The sequence below is a fragment of the Mobula birostris genome, chromosome 10, assembly GCF_030028105.1.
Source record: "Mobula birostris isolate sMobBir1 chromosome 10, sMobBir1.hap1, whole genome shotgun sequence".
Lineage (NCBI taxonomy): Eukaryota > Metazoa > Chordata > Chondrichthyes > Myliobatiformes > Myliobatidae > Mobula > Mobula birostris.
In genome coordinates, this window is record NC_092379.1 from 49641791 (window position 1) to 49661930 (window position 20140).

The window sequence follows — 20140 nt, forward strand, 5'->3', positions numbered from 1 at the left end:
GGCTCCTGTGCCTCCTGCCCGATACTTTGGTCAAAACATTTGGAGTACTTTCAGCTGCACTGTGGGTGGGGTGTCAGCAGTCTGCTCGTCGAGGAGTGGGGATGGCATGGGAGACTAGAAGTGCAGCAACAGCACCAGAACGATCCCTTCGAAGTGTCATCGTTCAATGGTAGAATTGATTGTACTTCAGGAGGCTGTGGGTTTCAACGCTCATCAAGCAAAGGAAATTATGGGTATTATGGCAGATATGGTCAGACATCAAATACGTGCAGAAATTAAGGAGGCTGGATATTTTGCCGTCATGGTGGGTGAAAGTAAAGACTTGAGTAAAAAGGAGCAAATATCAGTGGTGGTGCGGTGTTTGAATAACGAAACAGTGCTTGAAGAATTCTTGCACTTCACTCCAGCTGAAGGGTTGGACGCAGAGTCGCTTCTTAAAGGCATCGAACAGACACTGGCCCGGCCGGTGTGTTATTGATGAGAACGCGTGTCTGGGTCAGTGTCGGTCCTCATGCGAACCGAGTTTCTCTCGCCTCAGACGCGTCAAAAACTCCTTCAGGAGCAGCAGCGGCGATGCTCGGAACAGCAACTTGGCTCTGTTGGCCATAAACAGCCGGAGGACCAGGCACTTGACATCCAGAAAATCATTGATCACAACAACAGGCGGATTCTGCTTCTCTGAAAACATTCATGGTGAGTGCAGTTGATTTTTTAAAAATTTGGGCCAAGACTAATGCTGATTATTGTTATTATTTTGTGGTGGATACCCCATAGTCCTTATGTTTCCTGCAGATCCTAAAATATTACGTTTACTGCTATTAAGCCTACTGGTTTTGTTTAGACGTCCAAGCGGTGATTCTGTTGATTTTTGTTTAAATTCAATAGCCGAATTAATTGAGGTATTGCATGGTCAGAGTACGCCTGGTAAAGCCTTGCATCTGTTGTTTGCCTGATTTGACTTTAATAACGGTGTATCTTTTGGCATTGCTGTCTATGTAATGCGAATAGCAGTGGGTTGGTGTTGTGTTTTTCAGTTGAAAAACACGCATTTGACACTGATTGCGGGATCGGTGCGTGATTCATGTTGTCCGCTGTTGCTCGGATGCTCTGTTTGTTTGTTTTGTTTATGCTCCGTGTAGCCCCGCTTGTCTCCGATGCCGTTGACACTGTAACAGTTCACTTCTATATTAGATCTATCAATTGCTGTTGCTTGTGGATCAACGGAGGCATTTGTAGTCGGCACATAATGCTTGAAACTGACTTTTTAACGCCACGCGTCTGGCCTTGCGAATACCTGTTACCGTACAGTGCATCCCTCAGCACCATCACTGAATCATTTTGCCCCTCCGTAGCACCAGCAAGAAAAAATCTACGGTGCCGCCACTGGTCATTTGATCCCAAACAATTGGTTTATTGATCATTACAGAATGTCCCTCTGGTGTTTCCCACTCCCTCCCCTCTCCCCCAATCATGATTCCCCTCTCCCGGTCCCCCCTTCCCACTCTCAGTCCACAGGAGACACCCGTATCAGAATCAGGTTTATCATCACTCCCATATGTCATGAAATTTGTTTTTTTTTTGTGGCAGCAGTACAGTGTAATACATAAAATGACGACAGTACACTTCAGACGTCTTGGACACTAATATATATATATATATATATATATATATATATATACATAAGACATTTGCACAGTACTCTTCATATAAGTTGACCTGTAAATTTAATTGTTTATAGTATTTATTTTAAATAAATTAAATATGTAATGCAGAAAGAGTGCAAAAACGGTGAGGTAGTGTTCATGGGTTGATGGTCTGTTCAGAAATCTGATGGCAGAGGGAAAGAAGCTGTTCCTGAATCGCTGAGTGTGAGCCTTCAGGCTTCTGGATGGTAGCAATGAGAAGAGGCCATGTCAGAGGAGATTTACCAGGATGCTGCCTGGTTTAGAGAGTATGCATTATGATCAGAGATGAAGGGAGCTCGGGCTTTACTCTTTGGAGAGAAGGAGGATGAGCGGAGACATGATAGAGGTGTACAAGATAGTAAGAGGAATAGATAGAGTGGATAGCCAGCGCCTCTTCCCTAGGGCACCACTGCTCAATACAAGAGGACATGGCTTTAAGGTAAGGGGTGGGAAGTTCAAGGGGGATATTAGAGGAAGGTTCTTTACTCAGAGAGTGGTTGGTGCGTGGAATGCACTGCCTGAGTCAGTGGTGGAGGCAGATACACTAGTGAAGTTTAAGAGACCGCTAGACAGGTATATGGAGGAATTTAAGGTGGGGGCTTATATAGGAGGCAGGGTTTGAGGGTCGGCACAACATTGTGGGCTGAAGGGCCTGTACTGTGCTGTACTATTCTACGTTCTATCTCCTGGGTGAGGATGTCGGTGTTCTCACATCACAATAGTGGCTGCACTTCAAACGTAAGCTGCAAAGAACCACCGACACTTCTAGACCCACCGCCATTCCAACCCACCATTCCCGTGGGGTCAACTGTCAAACTGCTGGACATCAGTTCCCAGTTGTGTCGGCGTGACTGGGGGTGTCTGGTCAGGAATCCTGTCAGGGCTCTCTCTCTCTCTCAGTCTTTTCTCCAGAGGGAGAGAGATCGATCGGAAAACTCGGGTCTGACGGGGAGATTTCTCTCGCTCTGATCTTCTGGCAGAATGAGACGCTCCCTGAACGAGCTGTCCCGAGGCTCCTCAAAGGAGGCTCTTCCAGAAGGGAGCTCGGGGGCTGCGACTGCCAGCCACGGGGAAGATGACTGCGAGACCCTGCAAGACGCACCCGACACCGGAATTCTCTGCCGAGCCCGTAAAGCCCGGGCCGAGATGATGAGACGGGAGAGGTAACGACCAAATAAATGGCAGGCAATCCGGTATTGTGTGGGTGGGGTGCGTCCGTCCGTCGCCGGTAGTGTTGTGGGCGGGAGGGAGGGTGTTTGTGGGTCGGTCCGCTCACCATCCAAGTCGAGTTCTTACATTTAGCCTCAGAATAGACGGTCGACCCTTGGGAGTAGAGATGAAGGAAAACATTTCCACCATGGACTAGATGGGCCGAAGGGCTCGCTTATGTACTGCAGTGCTGCCTGCGGAGGGCCCTGCTCGGCCAGAGGGCGCCGAGTCTGTGGAAAGCGTTGTCACAAGGTGGCGGACGAGGCCAAAGCGGGGTTGGTGCCGCCTTGTTGAGTCAGAGCTTCAGAGGTTATGGGGAGAAAGCTGGAGACTGGCGTTGAGAGGGAAAATAAAGGATCAGGGATTAAATATTACGTTTTCCTGTACTAGGAACTTGCTGTGGTGTGTTTGTCAGGACTCAACATATGAAAAACATTCAAAAATGATAAAGAATTGACTTTATTTCTTACATCCTTCACATACATGAGGAGAAAAATCCTTTATGTTTTACATAGAAACATAGAAAATAGGTGCAGGAGTAGGCCATTCGGCCCTTCGAGCCTGCACCACCATTCAGTATGATCATGGCTGATCATCCAACTCAGAACCCTGTACCTGCCTTCTCTCCATACCCCCGATCCCTTTAGCCACAAGGGCCATATCTAACTCCCTCTTAAATATAGCCAATGAACTGGCCTCAGCTGTTTCCTGTGGCAGAGAATTCCACAGATTCACCACTCACTGTGTGAAAAAGTTTTTCTTCATCTCGGTCCTAAAAGGCTTCCCCTTTATCCTCAAACTGTGACCCCTCGTTCTGGACTTCCCCAACATCAGGAACAATTTTCCTGCATCTAGCCTGTCCAATCCCTTTAGAATTTTATACGTTTCAATCAGATCCCCCCTCAATCTTCTAAATTCCAGGAAGTATAAGCCTAGTCGATCTAGTCTTTCATCATATGAAAGTCCTGCCATCCAAGGAATCAATCTGGTGAACATTCTTTGTACTCCCTCTGTGGCAAGAATGTCTTTCCTCAGATTAGGGGACCAAAACTGCACACAGTACTCCAGCTGTGGTCTCACCAAGGCCTTGTATGACTGCAGTAGTACCTCCCTGCTCCTGTACTCGAATCCTCTTGCTATGAATGCCAGTGTATGGGGTCTTTTTTGTATGTTAAATTTAAAATGGCTTCTTTGTGATGTTAAATGCTGAGAAAGTCTCGAGCTAGACATTTGCTTAGGTTAATACAAATTGCAGGGTGTTATTAGCCAGTGGGTGTTCATGTGTCGTTCTTTTCAGATCTCTCTCTCTCTCCCTCCCTCCCTCCCTCCCCCATTCTCTCTCTCCCTCTCTCTCACTCTCTCTCTCTTTCCCTCCCCCTCCCCTCCCTTGTATCTCTCTCTCCCCCTCTCCCTCCCTCCTTCTCCCACTCACTCGCCACCTCTCTCACCCCCTCTCCTCTCCCCCTCCCCTTTCTCACCCCCCCTTTCCCCCTTCTCCCTCTACCCCCTTCTCCCCCCTCTCCCTCTCCCCCTCTCCCTCTCCCTCTCCCCCTCTCCCTCTCCCCCTCTCCCTCTCCCTCACCCCCCTCTCCCTCTCCCCCCTCTCCCTCTCCCCCCTCTCCCTCTCCCCCTCTCCTCTCACCCTCTGTCCTCACCTCTCCTCTCCTCCCACCCTCCCTCCTCTCCTCTCCTCCCACCCTCTCTCCTCTCCTCTCACCCTCTCCCCCACTTTCCATCCTCTCTTCTCCCCCACTCTCCCATCCCCTCCCCTCCCCTCCCCCTCCCCTTCCTCTCCCCCTCTTCCTCTCCCCCTCTTCCTCTCCCCCTCTTCCTCTCCCCCCTCCCTCTCCCCCTCTCCCTCTCCCTCTCTCCCTCTCCCCCTCTCCCTCTCCCCCTCTCCCTCTCCCCCCTCTCCCTCTCCCCCTCACCTCTCACCCTCTGTCCTCACCTCTCCTCTCCTCCCACCCTCCCTCCTCTCCTCTCCTCCCACCCTCTCTCCTCTCCTCTCACCCTCTCCCCCACTTTCCCATCCTCTCTTCTCCCCCACTCTCCATCCCCTCCCCTCCCCTCCCCCTCCCCTTCCTCTCCCCCTCTTCCTCTCCCCCTCTTCCTCTCCCCCTCTTCCTCTCCCCCCTCCTCTCCCCCTCTCCCTCTCCCCCCTCTCCTCTCCCCCCTCTCCCTCTCCCCCTCTCCCTCTCCCCCTCTCCCTCTCCCCCCTCCCTCCTCTCCTCTCACCCTCTCTCCTCTCCTCTCACCCTCTCCCCCACTTTCCCATCCTCTCCTCTCCCCCTCCCCTCCCTTGTATCTCTCTCCCCCTCTCTCCCTCCCTCCTTCTCCCACTCACTCCCTCCCTGCTTCTCCCACTCACTCCCCACCTCTCTCACCCCCCTCTCCACTCTCCTCTCCCCCTCCCCTTTCTCACCCCCACTCTCCCCCTCCCCTTTCTCACCCCCCTTTCCCCACCCCGTACCCCTCTCTCTCCCCCCCCTCTCTCCCCCCTCTCTCCCCCCCTCTCTCCCCCCCTCTCTCTCCCCCCCCTCTCTCCCCCTCCCCCTCTCCCCCCTCCCCCTCCCCTGTATCTGTGTCTCCCCCCTCTCTTCCCTCCCCCCCCTCTCTTCCCTCCCCCCTCCCCTCCCTCTTTATATCCCCCTCTCTCCTTCTCCTTCTCCTTCTCCTTCTCCTTCTCCTTCTCCTCCTCCTCCTCCTCCTCCTCCTCCTCCTCCTCCTCCTCCTCCTCCTCCCCCTCCTCCTCCCCCTCCCCCTCCTCCTCCCCCTCCTCCCCCCTCCCCCCTCCCCCTCCCCCTCCCTCCCCCTCCCTCTTTATATCCCCCTCTCTCCTTCTCCCCCCTCTTCCCCCTCTTCCCCCTCTTCCCCCTCTTCCCCTTCTTCCCCCTCCCCTTCCTCCCCCCTCCTTCCCTCTCGCCGTCCCTCTCTCTCGCTCCCTCCCTCTCCATCTCCCTCTCTCCCCCTCTCTCACACACCCCTCTCTCACCCCCCTCATCCCCCTCTCACCCCGTCTCTCCCCCCTCCCTCCTTCCACCTCTTCTCTCCCCCTCTTTCCCCCTCTCCCTCTCTTTTTATATCCCTCTCGCTCGCTTCCTCCCCCTCTATATCCCTCTCCCTGCCTCCCCCTCCTCCTTTCAACTTCCCTCCCCTCCTCCCTCCTCCCTCCATCCCCCCGCCTAAGAGAGAATTGCCCCTTGCAGCAAGAAATTGCCCTTTTTTACCCGCTATTTCTCTATTCATTGAAATACAGTGGGGAATGGGCCGTTCCGACCCCACTGAGCCGCGCTGCCCTGCAACCCTCTGGATTTAACCCTGGCCCCATCACAGAAACACCCACCTACCCAGCGGTAGGTCTTTGGGAGTGTGGGAGGGAACCGGAGGGACACCCGCACGTCCATGGGGAGGGGACGGTACATCTCCTTACGGCAGCGGCGGGAATTGAACCCGCTGGCGGCGGCACTGTAATGTGCTGTGCTGACCACTACTCTACCTTGGTGGGAGGATGATTACCCTTGGGGGGGGGAGAGAGGGAGAGGAAGAAAGAGAGGGAATGAGTGAGAGAGAGGGAGAAAGGGATAGGAATGGGGAGAGGGAGTGTGGGAGAGAGGGAGAGAGGGAATGAGGGAGAGAAGGAGAAAGGCAGAGAGAGGGGAGAGGGAAACGGAGAGAGACGGGGAGGGAGGGAGTGAGGGAGAGAAGGAGAAAGGCAGAGGGGGAGGGAAACGGAGAGAGACGGGGAGAGAGGGAGTGAGGGAGAGGCAGGGAAAGAGAGAGAGAGAGAGACTCTGATCTCACATTACAGCACCTATGTTAAAGATGAAAGGTAACAGAACAATTTATTTAGTTCTAATGCCCTTATAGTGATTCTTTTCAACTACACACAACTTTCATCCCTCCCTCTTCACACCCACGTTACTGACTTCCAGGTAACGAATACACATCAGCCCTGTCTTGTTTTCCGTTTAGCTGTGCTTCATGCTTCTTAGGAACCCATTGTTTGGGGCTGCACTTTGAGTTTACTGTACAGTCCGTACTCAGATTGGCGGCTGCAGTCAGTTGCTGAAGTTATTTGCTCTTCATGCTAACTCCACTGATCCACACTGATCGTATGGAGGCCATTGGCCATTGTCGGTGGGAAAAATGTGGGGTATTTTATGAGGAAAGATATGAGGTTTAAGTAACTACTGTTGCCTTTCTGCTTTGAGGCAGTGTTCTTGTGGATGTGTCTGTCTCTCTGTATCTTTTATTTCAGATGAATATGGATTAATCTTTCCAACTGCAAGCAATCCAGTGGTGAGTATGTGCAGTTCCCTTCAACTCCGCGTGTAACCTGCATCCTATTTCTGGTTGTATACGTCCGTTTGTTCATTCGTTACGTGCCCTTCCTGGATGATGTGGGTGATCACGGTCTTACCGTGGCCATGACTGTCCTTGGCAAGTTTCTCTACAGAAGTGGTTTGCCATCACCTTCGGGGCAGCGTCTTAACAAGATGGGTGAAATCCCAGCCATTATCAATACCCTTCAGAGACTGTTAGCGGCCGCATAGCTTGTGATATAGGCCGGCTGCTCATGCCTGTTCCCATGGCTTCACCTGACCCTGATTCGAGGCTTGGGTGCTGCTAAACAGGTGTTACACCTTGCCCAAGAGTGACCTGCAGGCTAGCGAAGGGAAGGAACGCCTTCCACCTCCTTTGGTAGAGACGTGTCTCCACCCAAGTGTATACTGAGCTGTCGCAAAACCTGCGGAGATAATTGCCTGGTGTTGAGGATCTACAGCCTCGGCGAGGCCACCTTCAGGATAGAGGACAAGCAAGCACTTTGTATCCCATCTGGGAAGCCTCCAGCATCGACCTGGAACTTAGAATATAGAACAGTACGTGAGTTCAAAGAAGAGATAGGCCATCCCTACTTTGTGCAGTTTCTGGTGATCTCTTTCGTATCAGGGTGCACAGGTGACCCAGTCTGGATTAAGTTAACAGGGAGTATTCCTATTCTCAGTGCTCTAACTTTATGGAGCCAATTCGTATTCTTAGGCCTAGTTATTAGGCTGAATTTGGGGAGTAAATGTTGCTTTTAGGCCTAGTTCATAGGCTTCATTTAGACTGTTAAAGCCCTTTTGGCCCTCAGCGTTGTGCTGATCCAATGAAATGGTCAATTAAGCCAGTCTCCTCTGCCCACCCAATGTCCATATCCCTCTATTTTCCTCGCAGTCAGGGGCCTATCTAAACATCTCCAAAAAAATCCCTAACGTTTCTGCCTCTACCACCACCCGAGGCAGTGCATTCCAGGGACCCACCACCTTCTGTGTGGGGAAAAATAAACTTGCCCTCACATCCCCTTTGAAGCTACCCACTCTTACTTTAAGTGCATGCCCTTTGGTATTAGACGTTTCAACCCTGGGAAGAAGATACCGTCTGTCTACACTCTCCATGCCTCTCATAATCTTACACATCTCTATCAGATCTCCCCCGCGCCTCTGAAGTTAGTTTTCTCTAACTTCCAGTAATTTTTCCCCTCCCCCTTACCTCTTCTTCAATTCTTCACTCTGGCATCTTTTCTCCACTTCACCTGCCTATCACCTTCCCCTGGTTTCCCTCTTCCTTCTTTTTCTCCCATGGCTGTCTCTCCTCTCCTATCAGTTTCCTTCTTCTTCAGCCCTTTACCTTTCCCATCTATCACCTCCCAGCTCTTTATTTCATCCTCCGCCCCCCCCCCCACACACACACACACCTGGCTTCACCTATCACCTTCCAGCTTGTACTCTTTCCCCTCCACACCACCTTACCCCGCCACTTTCCTTTCCAGACCTGATGAAGGGGCCTCGGCCCAAAACGTCGACTGTTCAATCCTCTCCACAGATGCTGCCTGACCTGCTGAGCTCCTCCAGGAGTTTGTGTGCGCTGCTCTGGATTTCCAGCATCAGCAGGATCTCTTGTGTTAAAGTTAGCGGGGGACCGCAGCACCCATTATAACGGGAAATTTTGTGTTCATGTGTGTAGGGAGCTCAGTGTGTATTCCGTGGCTCACAGCTGTTTAGGCTGAACAAATAAACCTGTCCCCATGCTCAATTGGGTGATTCATCCGGGGGAACGATGGGAGCATCTATGTTGGGAAATAAAGAGTTGCCACTTCCGGCCGAGACCCTTTGTCAGGACTGGAAAGGAAGGGAGAAGAGGCCAGGATAAGAAGGAGGGGGAGGTGGGGGGAAGGAGGACAAGCTGAGACAGATCTTCCCCGGCTGGAGAAGGAAACAGGGGCAAGAACTTCACAGAATTTGCCCCAGAAGATGGGTTGGAAGGTTGCATCATCCTCATTCACCAACGTTCTTGCCTCCTCTCCTGAGCCTGCACTAGGAGATGAATGCCAAGACCCCAGAGTTGGTGCACAGGAGATTTGTTCGAGGGCTTCAGCTGCAGGGAGAGAGATTGGGGAAGCTGTTGCATTGAGCAACGGAGGAGTAAACAAGGTTATTCTATAAATAAAGGACAGATTTTACTGTAAACATCTGAAAACGTTGCCACAGTGCCAGGGAAGGGAGCCATTTCAGCGTGAGGAGTACAAAGTCTGGCCATAGTAATCTCTGCGGCATTCACTAAATGCTAGAGGAACTCAGCATATCAGGCAGCATCTCTGCCGGCCGGTGGTGTGGTGGCATCCGCACCAGACTTCGAGCCGAGTGGCGGTTCGAGTTCCGGCCGGCTCCTTGCACGCCTTCCATCCGTGCTGGGTTGAGCGTCAAGCTGGCGACTCGGCCTGGTAAAAAACAGACAGATGTGAACGAAACGGCAAGGTTACCACCCAATGCGCCATGAGCCACGGAGAGGAACAACTAAAACAGTCGACGTTTCGGGCCGAGGGCCTTCATCAGGACTGGAAATGAGATGAGAAGTCAGAGGTGAGGGGAGGAGAAGAAGAAGTACAAGGTGGCAGGTGATAGGTGATAGAAGGGGTGGGGGTGAAGTAAAGAGCTGGGAGGTCGATTGGTGAAAGAGATAAAGGGCTGGAGAAGGGGGAATCTGATAGGAGAGGACAGAAGGCCATGGAAGAAAGGGAAAGGAGAGGAGCATCTGAGGGAGGTAAGGAGATGAGGTGAGAGAGAGAAATGGGGATGGGAAACGGTGAAGGGGAAGGGTGTTGGGGGGCGGGAAATTCGCAGAAGTTGGAGAAATCAATGCTCATTCTATCAGGTTGGAGGCTACCCAGAGGGAATATAAGGTGTTGCTCCTCCAACCTGAATGTGGCCACATTGTGGCAGTAGAGAAGGCCGTGACTGACATGTCTGAATGGAAATGGGAAATAGAATTGAAATTGCTCGCCACCGGGAGATCCAGATGGAGTGTTTATTGCTCGGCGAAGCGGTCTCCCAGTCCACATTGGGTCTCACCGATATACAGGAGGCCGCACCCGGAGCAACAGGTAGTCGACCCCAACAGACTCACAGGTGAAGTGTCGCCTCACCTGGAAGGACTGTTTGGGCCCTGAATGGTAGTGATGGAGAGTGTGGGGGCAAGTGTGGCACTTGTAAGTGCCAGGAGGGAGATCAGTGGGGAGGGACAAATGGACAAGAGGGTTGTGTAGGATTCGATCCCTGCTGAAAGTAGAAAGTGGGGAGAAGGGAAAGATGTGCTTGGTGGTGGGATCCCGTTGGAGATGGCGGAAGTTGCAGAGAATTATGTGCTGGACGCGGAGGCTGGTGGGGTGGTAGGTGAGGACAAGAGGAAATCTCTCCCTGCAGGGGCGGCATGAGGATGGGGTGAGAGCCGGCATTCGTGAAATGGAAGAGAGGTGAGGGCAGCTTTGATGTTGGAGGAAGGGAAGCTCCTTTCGTTGAAGAAGGAGGACATCTCCTTTGTTCTGGAATGAAAAGCCTCATTCTGAGAGCTGATACGGCAGAGCCAGAGGAACTGAGAGAAGGGGATGTCATTTTTACAAGTGACAGACTGGGAAGAGGTATATTTCAGGTAGCTGTGAAAATGAGTAGGTTTATAAAAGATATCAGTAGATAAACTTACTGCAGAGATAGAGACAGAGAGATCAAGAAAGAGAAGGGAAGTGTTGGAAATGGACCAGGTAAATTTGAGGGCAGCGTGGAAGTTGTAGGCAAAGTTGATGAAGTGGACAAGTTCAGCACTGGTGCAGGAAGCAGCACTAATGCAGTTATTGATGTAGTGTAGGAAGAGTTGGGGCATGATACCAGTGCGGGTTTGGAACATAGACTGTTCCACGTAGCCGATGAAAAAGCAGGCATAGCTGGGACCCCCGCAAGTGCTCGTGGCTTCACCTTTTAGTTTGAAGGAAGTGGGAGGAACCAGAGGAGAATTTGTTGAGGGTGAGGAACAGTTCTGCCAGAGGGAGGAGAGTGGTGTTGGAGGGGAACAGGTTGGGTCTGGTGTCCAGAAAGAAGCAGAGAGCTTTAAGGCTGATGGGGGCTGCAGGTGTGTAGGGACTGGACATCTGTAGTGAAAATGAGACGACCAGGGCTAGGGAACTTGAAGTCATTGAAAAGATCAAGAGCGAGTGATGGGTTTACCTGGACAAGTAGGTTTGTGGATCTTGGGTAGGAGGTAGAAATGGGAGGTGCAGGTTGAGGGAACAATGAGGTTGGTGGTGGTGGGTTGGAGATCCCCAGAGTCAATATGGTTGGTGATGGTGTGGAGGACAATGGCCTGGTGCTCCTTAGTGGGGTCCTGTTCCAGGGGTAAGTAAGAGGAGGTGTCTGAGAGCTGGCGCTGGGGCTCAGCAAGGTAGAGGTCAGTTCGCCAGACTACTACAGCACCTCCCTAATCTGCAGGTTTGATGGTGAGATTAGGATTAGTGCGGAGGCAGTGCAGAGCGGAGTGTTGAGAAGGAGTGAGGTTGGAAATGGATAGGAATGTTGAAGTCGAGACGGTTGATGTCCCATCGGCAGTTGGCAGTGAAAAGGTCCAGAGCAGGCAAAAGACCAGGGTGGGGTGTCCAGGAAGAGGAGTAGGGTTAAAGATGGGAGAAGGGGTCACTGGTGTGGGGTGGGGCGGGGCGTCCTTGCCTAAGAAATAGGCTCGGAGACGGAGATGGTGGAGGAAGAGCTCGGCATCATGGTGGGCGCGGAACTCACTGAGGTGTGGGTGCGGGGGGACCGAGGACAGAACGGTCTGCCTCAGAGAGGGAGGTTGGAAGGAATTATGAAGACCTGGCACGGATGAGAGCTGGGATTGGAGTGGGGGAGGGGGTTGGTAGTGTGTGAGGAGAGGGGAGGATTGAGGTGTTCAGGGAAGGTGATAGATGGGTGAATAGAAGAGAACTCGTAGGGGGGGAGCCAAGATGGAATATATTGTGTGTGGCTACTCTGAATTTATAGTATCTGTTGAACCTCTTGTGTTTAATCTCTGGTGTGTTTCTGGTTTTTAATTGTGAGGAGAGTTAATTTGCTCCATAAACAATAATTCAACCTCAGGGATAGAAGAGCTTCAGGAGTCTATTCAGCAGTGGCGGGAATTGAACCCGGGTTGCCAGTACAGTAAAGCGTTGTGTGGACCGCTACGCTACCGGGCTGCCCCACGGTTCACTTGGAATCCAGCACTGTGTATGGAGTGTATGATTGACAGGATTGTGTTAAAAACAAATCCAGTGCACTCCTTGGCTGGCGGGGTGGAGACACGTCTCTACCAAAGGAGGTGTGAAGCGTTCTTTCCCTCCGCCAGCCTGCAGGTCACCCTTGGGCAAGGTGTAGTACCTGCCACCTGCCTAGCCCCCCAATCTGGGTTATGTGAAGCTAAGGGAGCAGGTGGTGGATGGTTGTATGAGCAGCCGGTGCAGATCACAAGTCCAGGTTATGCCACCACTGACGCCAGTCAGACAATCTCTGAAGAGTATTGAAAATGGCTGGGGGTCACACGTCTTGTAAAGACACTGGCCAGAAGGCGGCAGTGACAAACCACTTCTGTAGAAAATTTTGCCAAGAACAATCATGGTCATGCAAAGACTGTGATTGCCCACATCACACGACACGGTGCATAATGGTGACGTCATATGACACGGCACATAATGATGAAGCAGCTTAATTTCCAACTGACAAATGCTGGAAATCCAGAGTAACACAAGCAAAATGGAGCAACTCAGGAGATTAGAGAGCTGGATAAAGAGCCAACATTACGGGCTGACCTCCAAGAGGTCCACAGCCTTGTTGTGGTTTGAAGGCTTGCATGCCTCAATGACCCAGAGAGCTATGCTGGCTGGGGTCGGGGCTTTGTGCTTTGGCTGTTGGTAGGATCGCCTACGCTGAACAGGTCAAAGGGTAGAGGTGAAACTAAGAGTGGTCCAGCAGTCCTCCGGATTCAGGGGTTCAGCTCAGAATTGTTACGGAAACAGTAGTGAAGATTCCTTCTACGTCTGAGTGCTGACGATACTCCTGAGTCTCCACCCGGGGCTTGCATGGCTGACAGTAGTGAAAACAGAGAGAAGCCACCGACGTGATGAAGGGAGTCCTGAAGATCGTCAGAGACGGAGGACCTTCATTGCAGAAGGTAAAGTAAGTTTCAGGCCGAGACCCTTCATTAGGACTTACTAATACTTTGTGATTGGTGAAACCGACCATTATGTGTGGGACATTCTGACTCTGCCCAGCTGAAACTACACAGGGGGAAGGCATCAGATAGGTATCGGCACCTTGTGAAAGATATATCCCTGCCTCTTAAGGCCCAGTTCAGGACAGATCTGTTTCATCACTTAAACCTCTGTTTAGTTGTATATTCAGGGTGCCATGCGTCAGCCCTGTAACAGAAAGGGTTCTGCTAGTTGGGACGTGCTACCATTGTAATTATGTGATTCTGTCAATCTGCCTGACTCTATTCAAAATGTTCACATTAAGTAGGTGATTAGTTAATCAATCATGGTGTCAACAAAGTCAAAGTAAAATTTATTATCAAAGTAGGTATGCATTTCCATTTACAACCCTGAGATTCATTTTCAATAAATCTATGGAATAAAAACCTTAACCGAATCAGTGAAAGACCGCGACAACTTGGGGGTCAGCCAGAGTGCAAAAGGCAACAAGCTGTGCAAATCCGAAAAGAAAGAAACAATAAATAAGCAATAAATATCGAGAACGTGAGATGAAGAGTCCTTAAAAGTGAGTCCACAAGTTGCGGGAATATTTCAGTGATGGAGCAAGTGAAGTTGAGTGAAGTTAACCCCTTTGGTTCAAGAGCCTGTATCACCTTCCTGATGGTTGAGGGGTAATAACTGTTCCTGAACCTGGTGGTGTGAGTCCTGAGGCTTCTGTACCTCCTTCCTGATGGTTGAGGGGTAATAACTGTTCCTGAACCTGGTGGTGTGGGTCCTGAGGCTCCTGTACCTCCTTCCTGATGGTTGAGGGGTAATAACTGTTCCTGAACCTGGTGGTATGGGTCCTGAGGCTTCTGTACCTCCTTCCTGTTGGCAGCAATGAGGGAGGGAGTCGGATGGTGGATGCTAATTTCCTGTGACAATGTTTCATGTAGATGTGCTTTACCTGTGATGGAGTGGGCAGCATCCACTACTTTTTGTAGGATTTTCCATTCAAGGGCATTGGTGTTTCCCTACCAGGCTGTGGAGCAGCCTGTCAATATACTCTCCACCACACATCTATAGAAGTTTGTCAAAGTTTTAGAGGTCACGCTGACTCTCCACAGGCTCTCAAGGAAGTAGAGGCGCTGCCGTGCTTTCTACAATGGAATTTACAATAAAAACTCCACGTAAACACAGATTGCCAAACAACCAATGTGCAAAAGAATGCAAGTTGTGTATTAAAGAAAAGCAGGGAACTTGAGTTGTAAAATGTCCTTGAAATGTGAGTTTGCAGTTTGCAGGAAATCTGAAAAATAGTGTCTGGAGAGTAAGAATCTCTCGGATTCACCTGCACCCTACATGAGGACTGAAAAGGGTTCTCGGCTTGAAACATCGACTATGTATTCAATACTTTAGATGCTGCCTGACCTGCTGTGTTCCTCCGACAGTTTGCATGTGTTGTTCTGGGTTTCCAGCTTCTGCAGAGCCTCTCGTGTTTATGAAGACCCTCCCCATTCCTGCATTTGTTGCTCCGGTGTTTCTCCATTCTCCAGTCCGCCACCTTCCTTCCTTCCTCCTGCGATGGCGGCAATCTATTGGTCTCCAGTCTACAATCACAGACTGAACTGGCATTGTTTCTTTCGCAGTTCACCGTGCAGCCACAATCTTTGGGTTGAAAGAGGTCGGCGAAGAGGAGCAATGGACATTGTACTGGTCGGACAATTTCGTGTCATGGGATAAAGCCATGTCACTAAAGCGGTACCAGGTAATTGACCCACGGAAGAGCCAATGAGAAGCTCCCATTCCACCCTCACCCCCAGAACCTGCACCATTGTGAAACTCCACTCAGCTTTTAAATTTCATGATGTTGATGCTGTAGTTACAAGGCATTCCTTCCCTCCACTAGCCTGCATGTCAGCCTTGGGCAAGGTGTAGCACCTGGTTAGACCCCCCGCCACCCCACTGATCAGGGTCACGTGAAGCCATGGGGGCGGCTGGCGGATGGCCGTATGAGCAGCCAGTGCAGATCAGAAGTCCTGGTGATATAACCACTGACGCCAGGCAGACAATCTCTGAAGAGTATCGACAAGGGTTTGGTGGGGAGGGGGTTAACCATAGAACATAGAATAATACAGCACTGTACAGGCCCTTCGGCCCACAATGTTGTGCCGACCCTTAAACCCTTCCTCCCATATAACCCCACTACCTTAAATTCCTCCATATACCTGTCTAGCAGTCTCTTAAATTTCACCAGTGTATCTGCCTTCACTACTGATTCAAGCAGTGCATTCCACGCACCAACCACCCTCTGAATAAAAAACCTTCCTCTAATGTCCCCCTTGAACTTCACACCCCTTACCTTAAAACCATGTCCTCTTGTACTGAGCAGTGGTGCCCTGGGGAAGAGGCGCTGGCTGTCCACTCTATCTATTCCTCTTAATACCTTGTATACTTCTATCATGTCTCCTGTCATCATCCTCCTCTCCAAAGAGTAAAGCCCTATCTCCCTTAATCTCTGATCATAATCCATGCTCTCTAAACCAGGCCCCATCCTGTTAAATCTCCTCTGTACCCTTTCCAATGCTTCCACATCCTTCCTCAAGTGAGGCGACCAGAACTGGACATGGTACTCCAAGTGTGACCTAACCAGTTTTATAGAGCTGCATCATTACCTCGCAACTCTTAAACTCTGTCCCTCGACTTATGGAAGCTAACACCCCATAAGCTTTCTTAACTACCCTATCTACCTGTGAGGCAACTCATATTGTCCCCACCTTCATCAAGTTCCCTCTCATTGGTGAATACCGAAGAGAAGTATTCATTGAGGACCTCGCTCACTTCCACAACCTCCAGGCACATCTTCCCACCTTTATCTCTAATCGATCCTACCTTCATTCCTGTCATCATTTTGTTCTTCACATAATTGAAGAATGCCTGGGTTTTCCTTTACCCTACTTGCCAAAGCCTTCTCATGCTCCCTTCTTGCTCTCCTCAGCCCCTTCTTAAGCTCCTTTCTTGCTACCCTATATTCCTCAATAGACCCATCTGATCCTTGCTTCCTAGACCATGTATGCTGCCTTCTTCCACCTGACTAGGTTTTCCACCTCACTTGTCACCCATGGTTCCTTCAGCCGATCATTCTTTATCTTCCTCACCGGGACAAATTTATCCCTAACATCCAGCAAGAGATCCCTAAACATCGACCACATGTCCATAATACATTTCCCTGCAAAATCATGATCCCAATTCACACCCGCAAGTTCTAGCCTTATAGCCTCATAATTTGCCCTTCCCCAATTAAAATTTTTCCTGTCCTCTCTGATTCTATCCTTTTCCATGATAATGTCAAAGGCCAGGGAGCGGTGGTCACTGTCCTCCAGATGCTCACCCACTGAGAGATCTGTGACCTGACCTGGTTCGTTACCTCATACTAGATCTAGTATGGCATTCCCCCTAGTCGGCCTGTCAACATATTGTGACGGGAATCCATGCTGGACATACTTAACAAACTCTGCCCCGTCTAAACCATTGGAACTAATCAGGTGCCAATCAATATTAGGGAAGTTAAAGTCACCCATGACAACAACCCTGTTATTATTGCGCCTTTCCAAAATCTGCCTCCCAATCTGCTCCTCGGTATTTCTGCTGATACCAGGGTGCCTATAGAATACTCCCAATAGAGTAACTACTCCCTTCCTGTTCCTGACTTCCACCCATACTGACTCAAAAGAGGATTCTGCTACATTACACACCCTTTCTGTAGCTGTAGTAGTATCGCTGACCAGTACTGCCACCCCTCCTCCCCTTTCCCCCCTCTCTGTCCCTTTTAAAGCGCTGAAATCCAGGAATATTGAGAATCCATCCCTACCATCTTGTAAAGACAATACCCAGAAGAAGGCGATGGCAGACCACTTCTGTAGATAACATTTGCTGAGAACAATCATGGTCAGGAGACCATGATTGCCCACGTCATACGACATAATGGTTATGATGTGCCTAAGACTTTTGCACCCAGAACTGTATTTGTCATCGTGGAGCAGAGAGCGAGTTTGTAACTCCGGTGGGAACAAAGGATTTTGGGAATGGCGAGGGTGGAGCACCCCAGGAGGGGTGTGGGACAGGTGGCAGAGAAGGAGTGCCGGGAGTGGGGGGGTGCAGACACACCCAGCCCTGAGACACCTGAGGCAAGGTCACTTGATTCCAAAAATTGGTTTATTAATCATTACAGGATGTCTCTCTGGTGCCTCCCCCTCCCTTTCCCTTTTCCCAACCATGATTCATTCCCCTCTCCCTGCCCCACTTCCCACTCAGTCCGCAATAGACACCCGTATCAAAATCAGATTTATCATCACTCACACATGTCATGAAATTAGATTTTTTTTTTGTGGCAGCAGTACATAAAATCACTACAGTACTGTGCACCCTTGATCTTTAGATGTGCTCCTAAGACTTTTGCACAGTACTCTACCTCATTATGATCTTGCATTTTGTCATTTACCTGTGCTGCATTTTCTGGGCAGCTTTTACACTTTATTCTGTACTTTGATTATTTTACCCTGTTCTGCCTCATTGTACTGATCTGTGTGAACAGTAGGCAAGACAAGCTTTTCACTGATTCTTGGTATGTGCATGAAAACTGCAGGAGGTCAGCAGTTTCTGACATACTCAAACCACCGTCTGTCACTGGCAATCATTCCACGGTCAAAGTCACTTAGATCACAAATTCTTCCCCCTCTATTCTGATGTTTGGTCTGAACAATGACTGAACTTCTTGACCATGTCTGCATGTTTTTATGCATTGAGTTTCTGCCACATGGTTGGCTGATGAGATATTTTATATTAAGGAGCAGGAGCACCTAGTAAAATGGTCACTGAACATATGCCACGTCATACTGGTATACCGTCTGCATGGATTGATAATTCTTCTCCTCACACAGAAAATGAATTATTTCCTTGGGATGCACGAAATCTGTATGAAGGATTTGCTGGTCATGAACTTAAATCGCATGCTAAGGCAATACCCAGAAGATTACAACATCTTCTCAAAAAGCTGGCGTTTACCATCTGAGTAAGTTTAAAGACCACCTCGAAATGGAGTGGGGCTCTGTTCATGCGTGTGTGTGTTTCGAACTTTCAAAGTACATTTATTATCAAAGAATGTGTAAGTTATACAACCCTGAGATCTCCTTGCTTGTCAGCAGTTGCAAAGGAAGAAATCCAAAAGAACCCAATTAAAACTAAAGGCCAACACCTGATGCGCGGAGAAAGGGAAAAAGCACAAATCATGCAAACAGTAGAAGCAGCGACAACGTTGTGAACCAAAATCTGTATGGTCTCTCTGAACCATAAAGTGTGTGTGTGTGTGTGTATAGGTTATGAAAAGATTAAAGATTAGCCTTACTTGACACATGTACAGTACATCGAAACATACAGTGATATGTGGTCTCAGGCACAGAGCCGAGAGTGCATCGAACCAGCAGAGCCCGGGTCCCAAGAGTGAGGAACGACATGAGATTTGGACGATTTAAGTGCCAGGCCAGATTGAAAAGGTCAGGAGGTGACGAATGGGCTGGTATTCAGCTCGCTGCTTGGCAAGGTTTACTGAGCAGTGCGCTGAACTGAGGCCGTGGCCTGCAACGAACAGGCTCCTGGACTGGCTGCAGTGACGACTGGCTTCGTGTCAGTGCACTCACTTCTGTCAACTTCAGTTCTGAAAGTTATTTGCTTACTTTTATTGTTGGCACGATTTAATTTTGTTTCTGCCCATTGGGTGTCCGGTAGTCTTCACTTTTTTAATGGGTTCTTTTATGTTTCATTGTTCTGTGGCTGCCTGTAGGGAGACGATTCCCAGGATTGGATGTCGTATACCTACTTTGATAGTAAATGTACTTTGAACTGCGTCAATGACACTTAGCACCACTTTCCCATCTCTATTACATCAAAGGTTAAAGTTCAAAGTAAATTTATTATCAAGGTACATATATGATATGACCTTGAAATTTGTTTTCTTGCAAGTACGATAGAATTTGTGAAAGACTATAAATAACAAAGGCTGACAAACAACCAGTGCGCAAAAGAAGACGGATTGTGCCAAGTTGCAGAGTTCTTGAAAAAGAGTCCATAGAGTTGTAGAATGAGTTGAGGGTGGAGGTGAGTGAAGGTATCCATGCTAATGGTTGAGGGGTAATTACTGTTCCTGAACCTGATGGTGTGGGACCCCAGTCTGCTTGGACCTCTTTGTCCAATGAGCTGAGAGCCTGGGTGTGGATGTTGGATGCTGTTTTCTTGTGGCAGTTAAGTGTACTCAATGGTGGGGAGGATTTTGCCTGGTATGGACTCTCTATAAATTCTTCCATTAATGCACATTGGTCTGAAGTTGAGATACGTTTTAAAAAAAACCTCAACATATCTCATCTTAGCAATCCTTGTTGAACATACACCCAAGTTGCAAGGGTCTATTAAGTTAACACCTAATGGAAAGAGATATTAAATGACCATTACCAGTCTCTCCTCCCATGTACCCACCCTCACCCCCTCCCACTCTCCCTGTCACTTCCTCTGTTGCTTCCTCTTCCCACTCATACCCACTCTCTCTCCCAATACTCCCCCCACACCCCTGCCACTCTGCTCTTGCATTCCCCCACTCCCAATCCCCCATGCATGCCCTCCAACACACACCTCCTAATCCCCCCTTTCACTCTCCCCAACACCCCTC

General features: G+C 49.8%; 1 protein-coding gene across 4 annotated transcripts in view; it reads left to right on the forward strand.

Annotated features, from left to right (window-relative positions):
* Positions 1-2668: 2668 nt before the first annotated feature.
* LOC140203988 (tubulin polyglutamylase TTLL6-like) overlaps positions 2669-20140 on the forward strand; it is a 69846-nt gene continuing 52374 nt past the window's right edge. For all 4 annotated transcript variants that reach the window (XM_072270203.1, XM_072270204.1, XM_072270206.1 and 1 more), the window contains exons 1-4: positions 2669-2847; positions 7155-7193; positions 15072-15190; positions 18363-18493. In XM_072270203.1, coding sequence (XP_072126304.1) covers positions 2832-2847; positions 7155-7193; positions 15072-15190; positions 18363-18493 — 305 coding nt within the window. In that variant the 5' untranslated portion in view covers positions 2669-2831. The remainder of the gene's footprint in view (positions 2848-7154; positions 7194-15071; positions 15191-18362; positions 18494-20140) is intronic.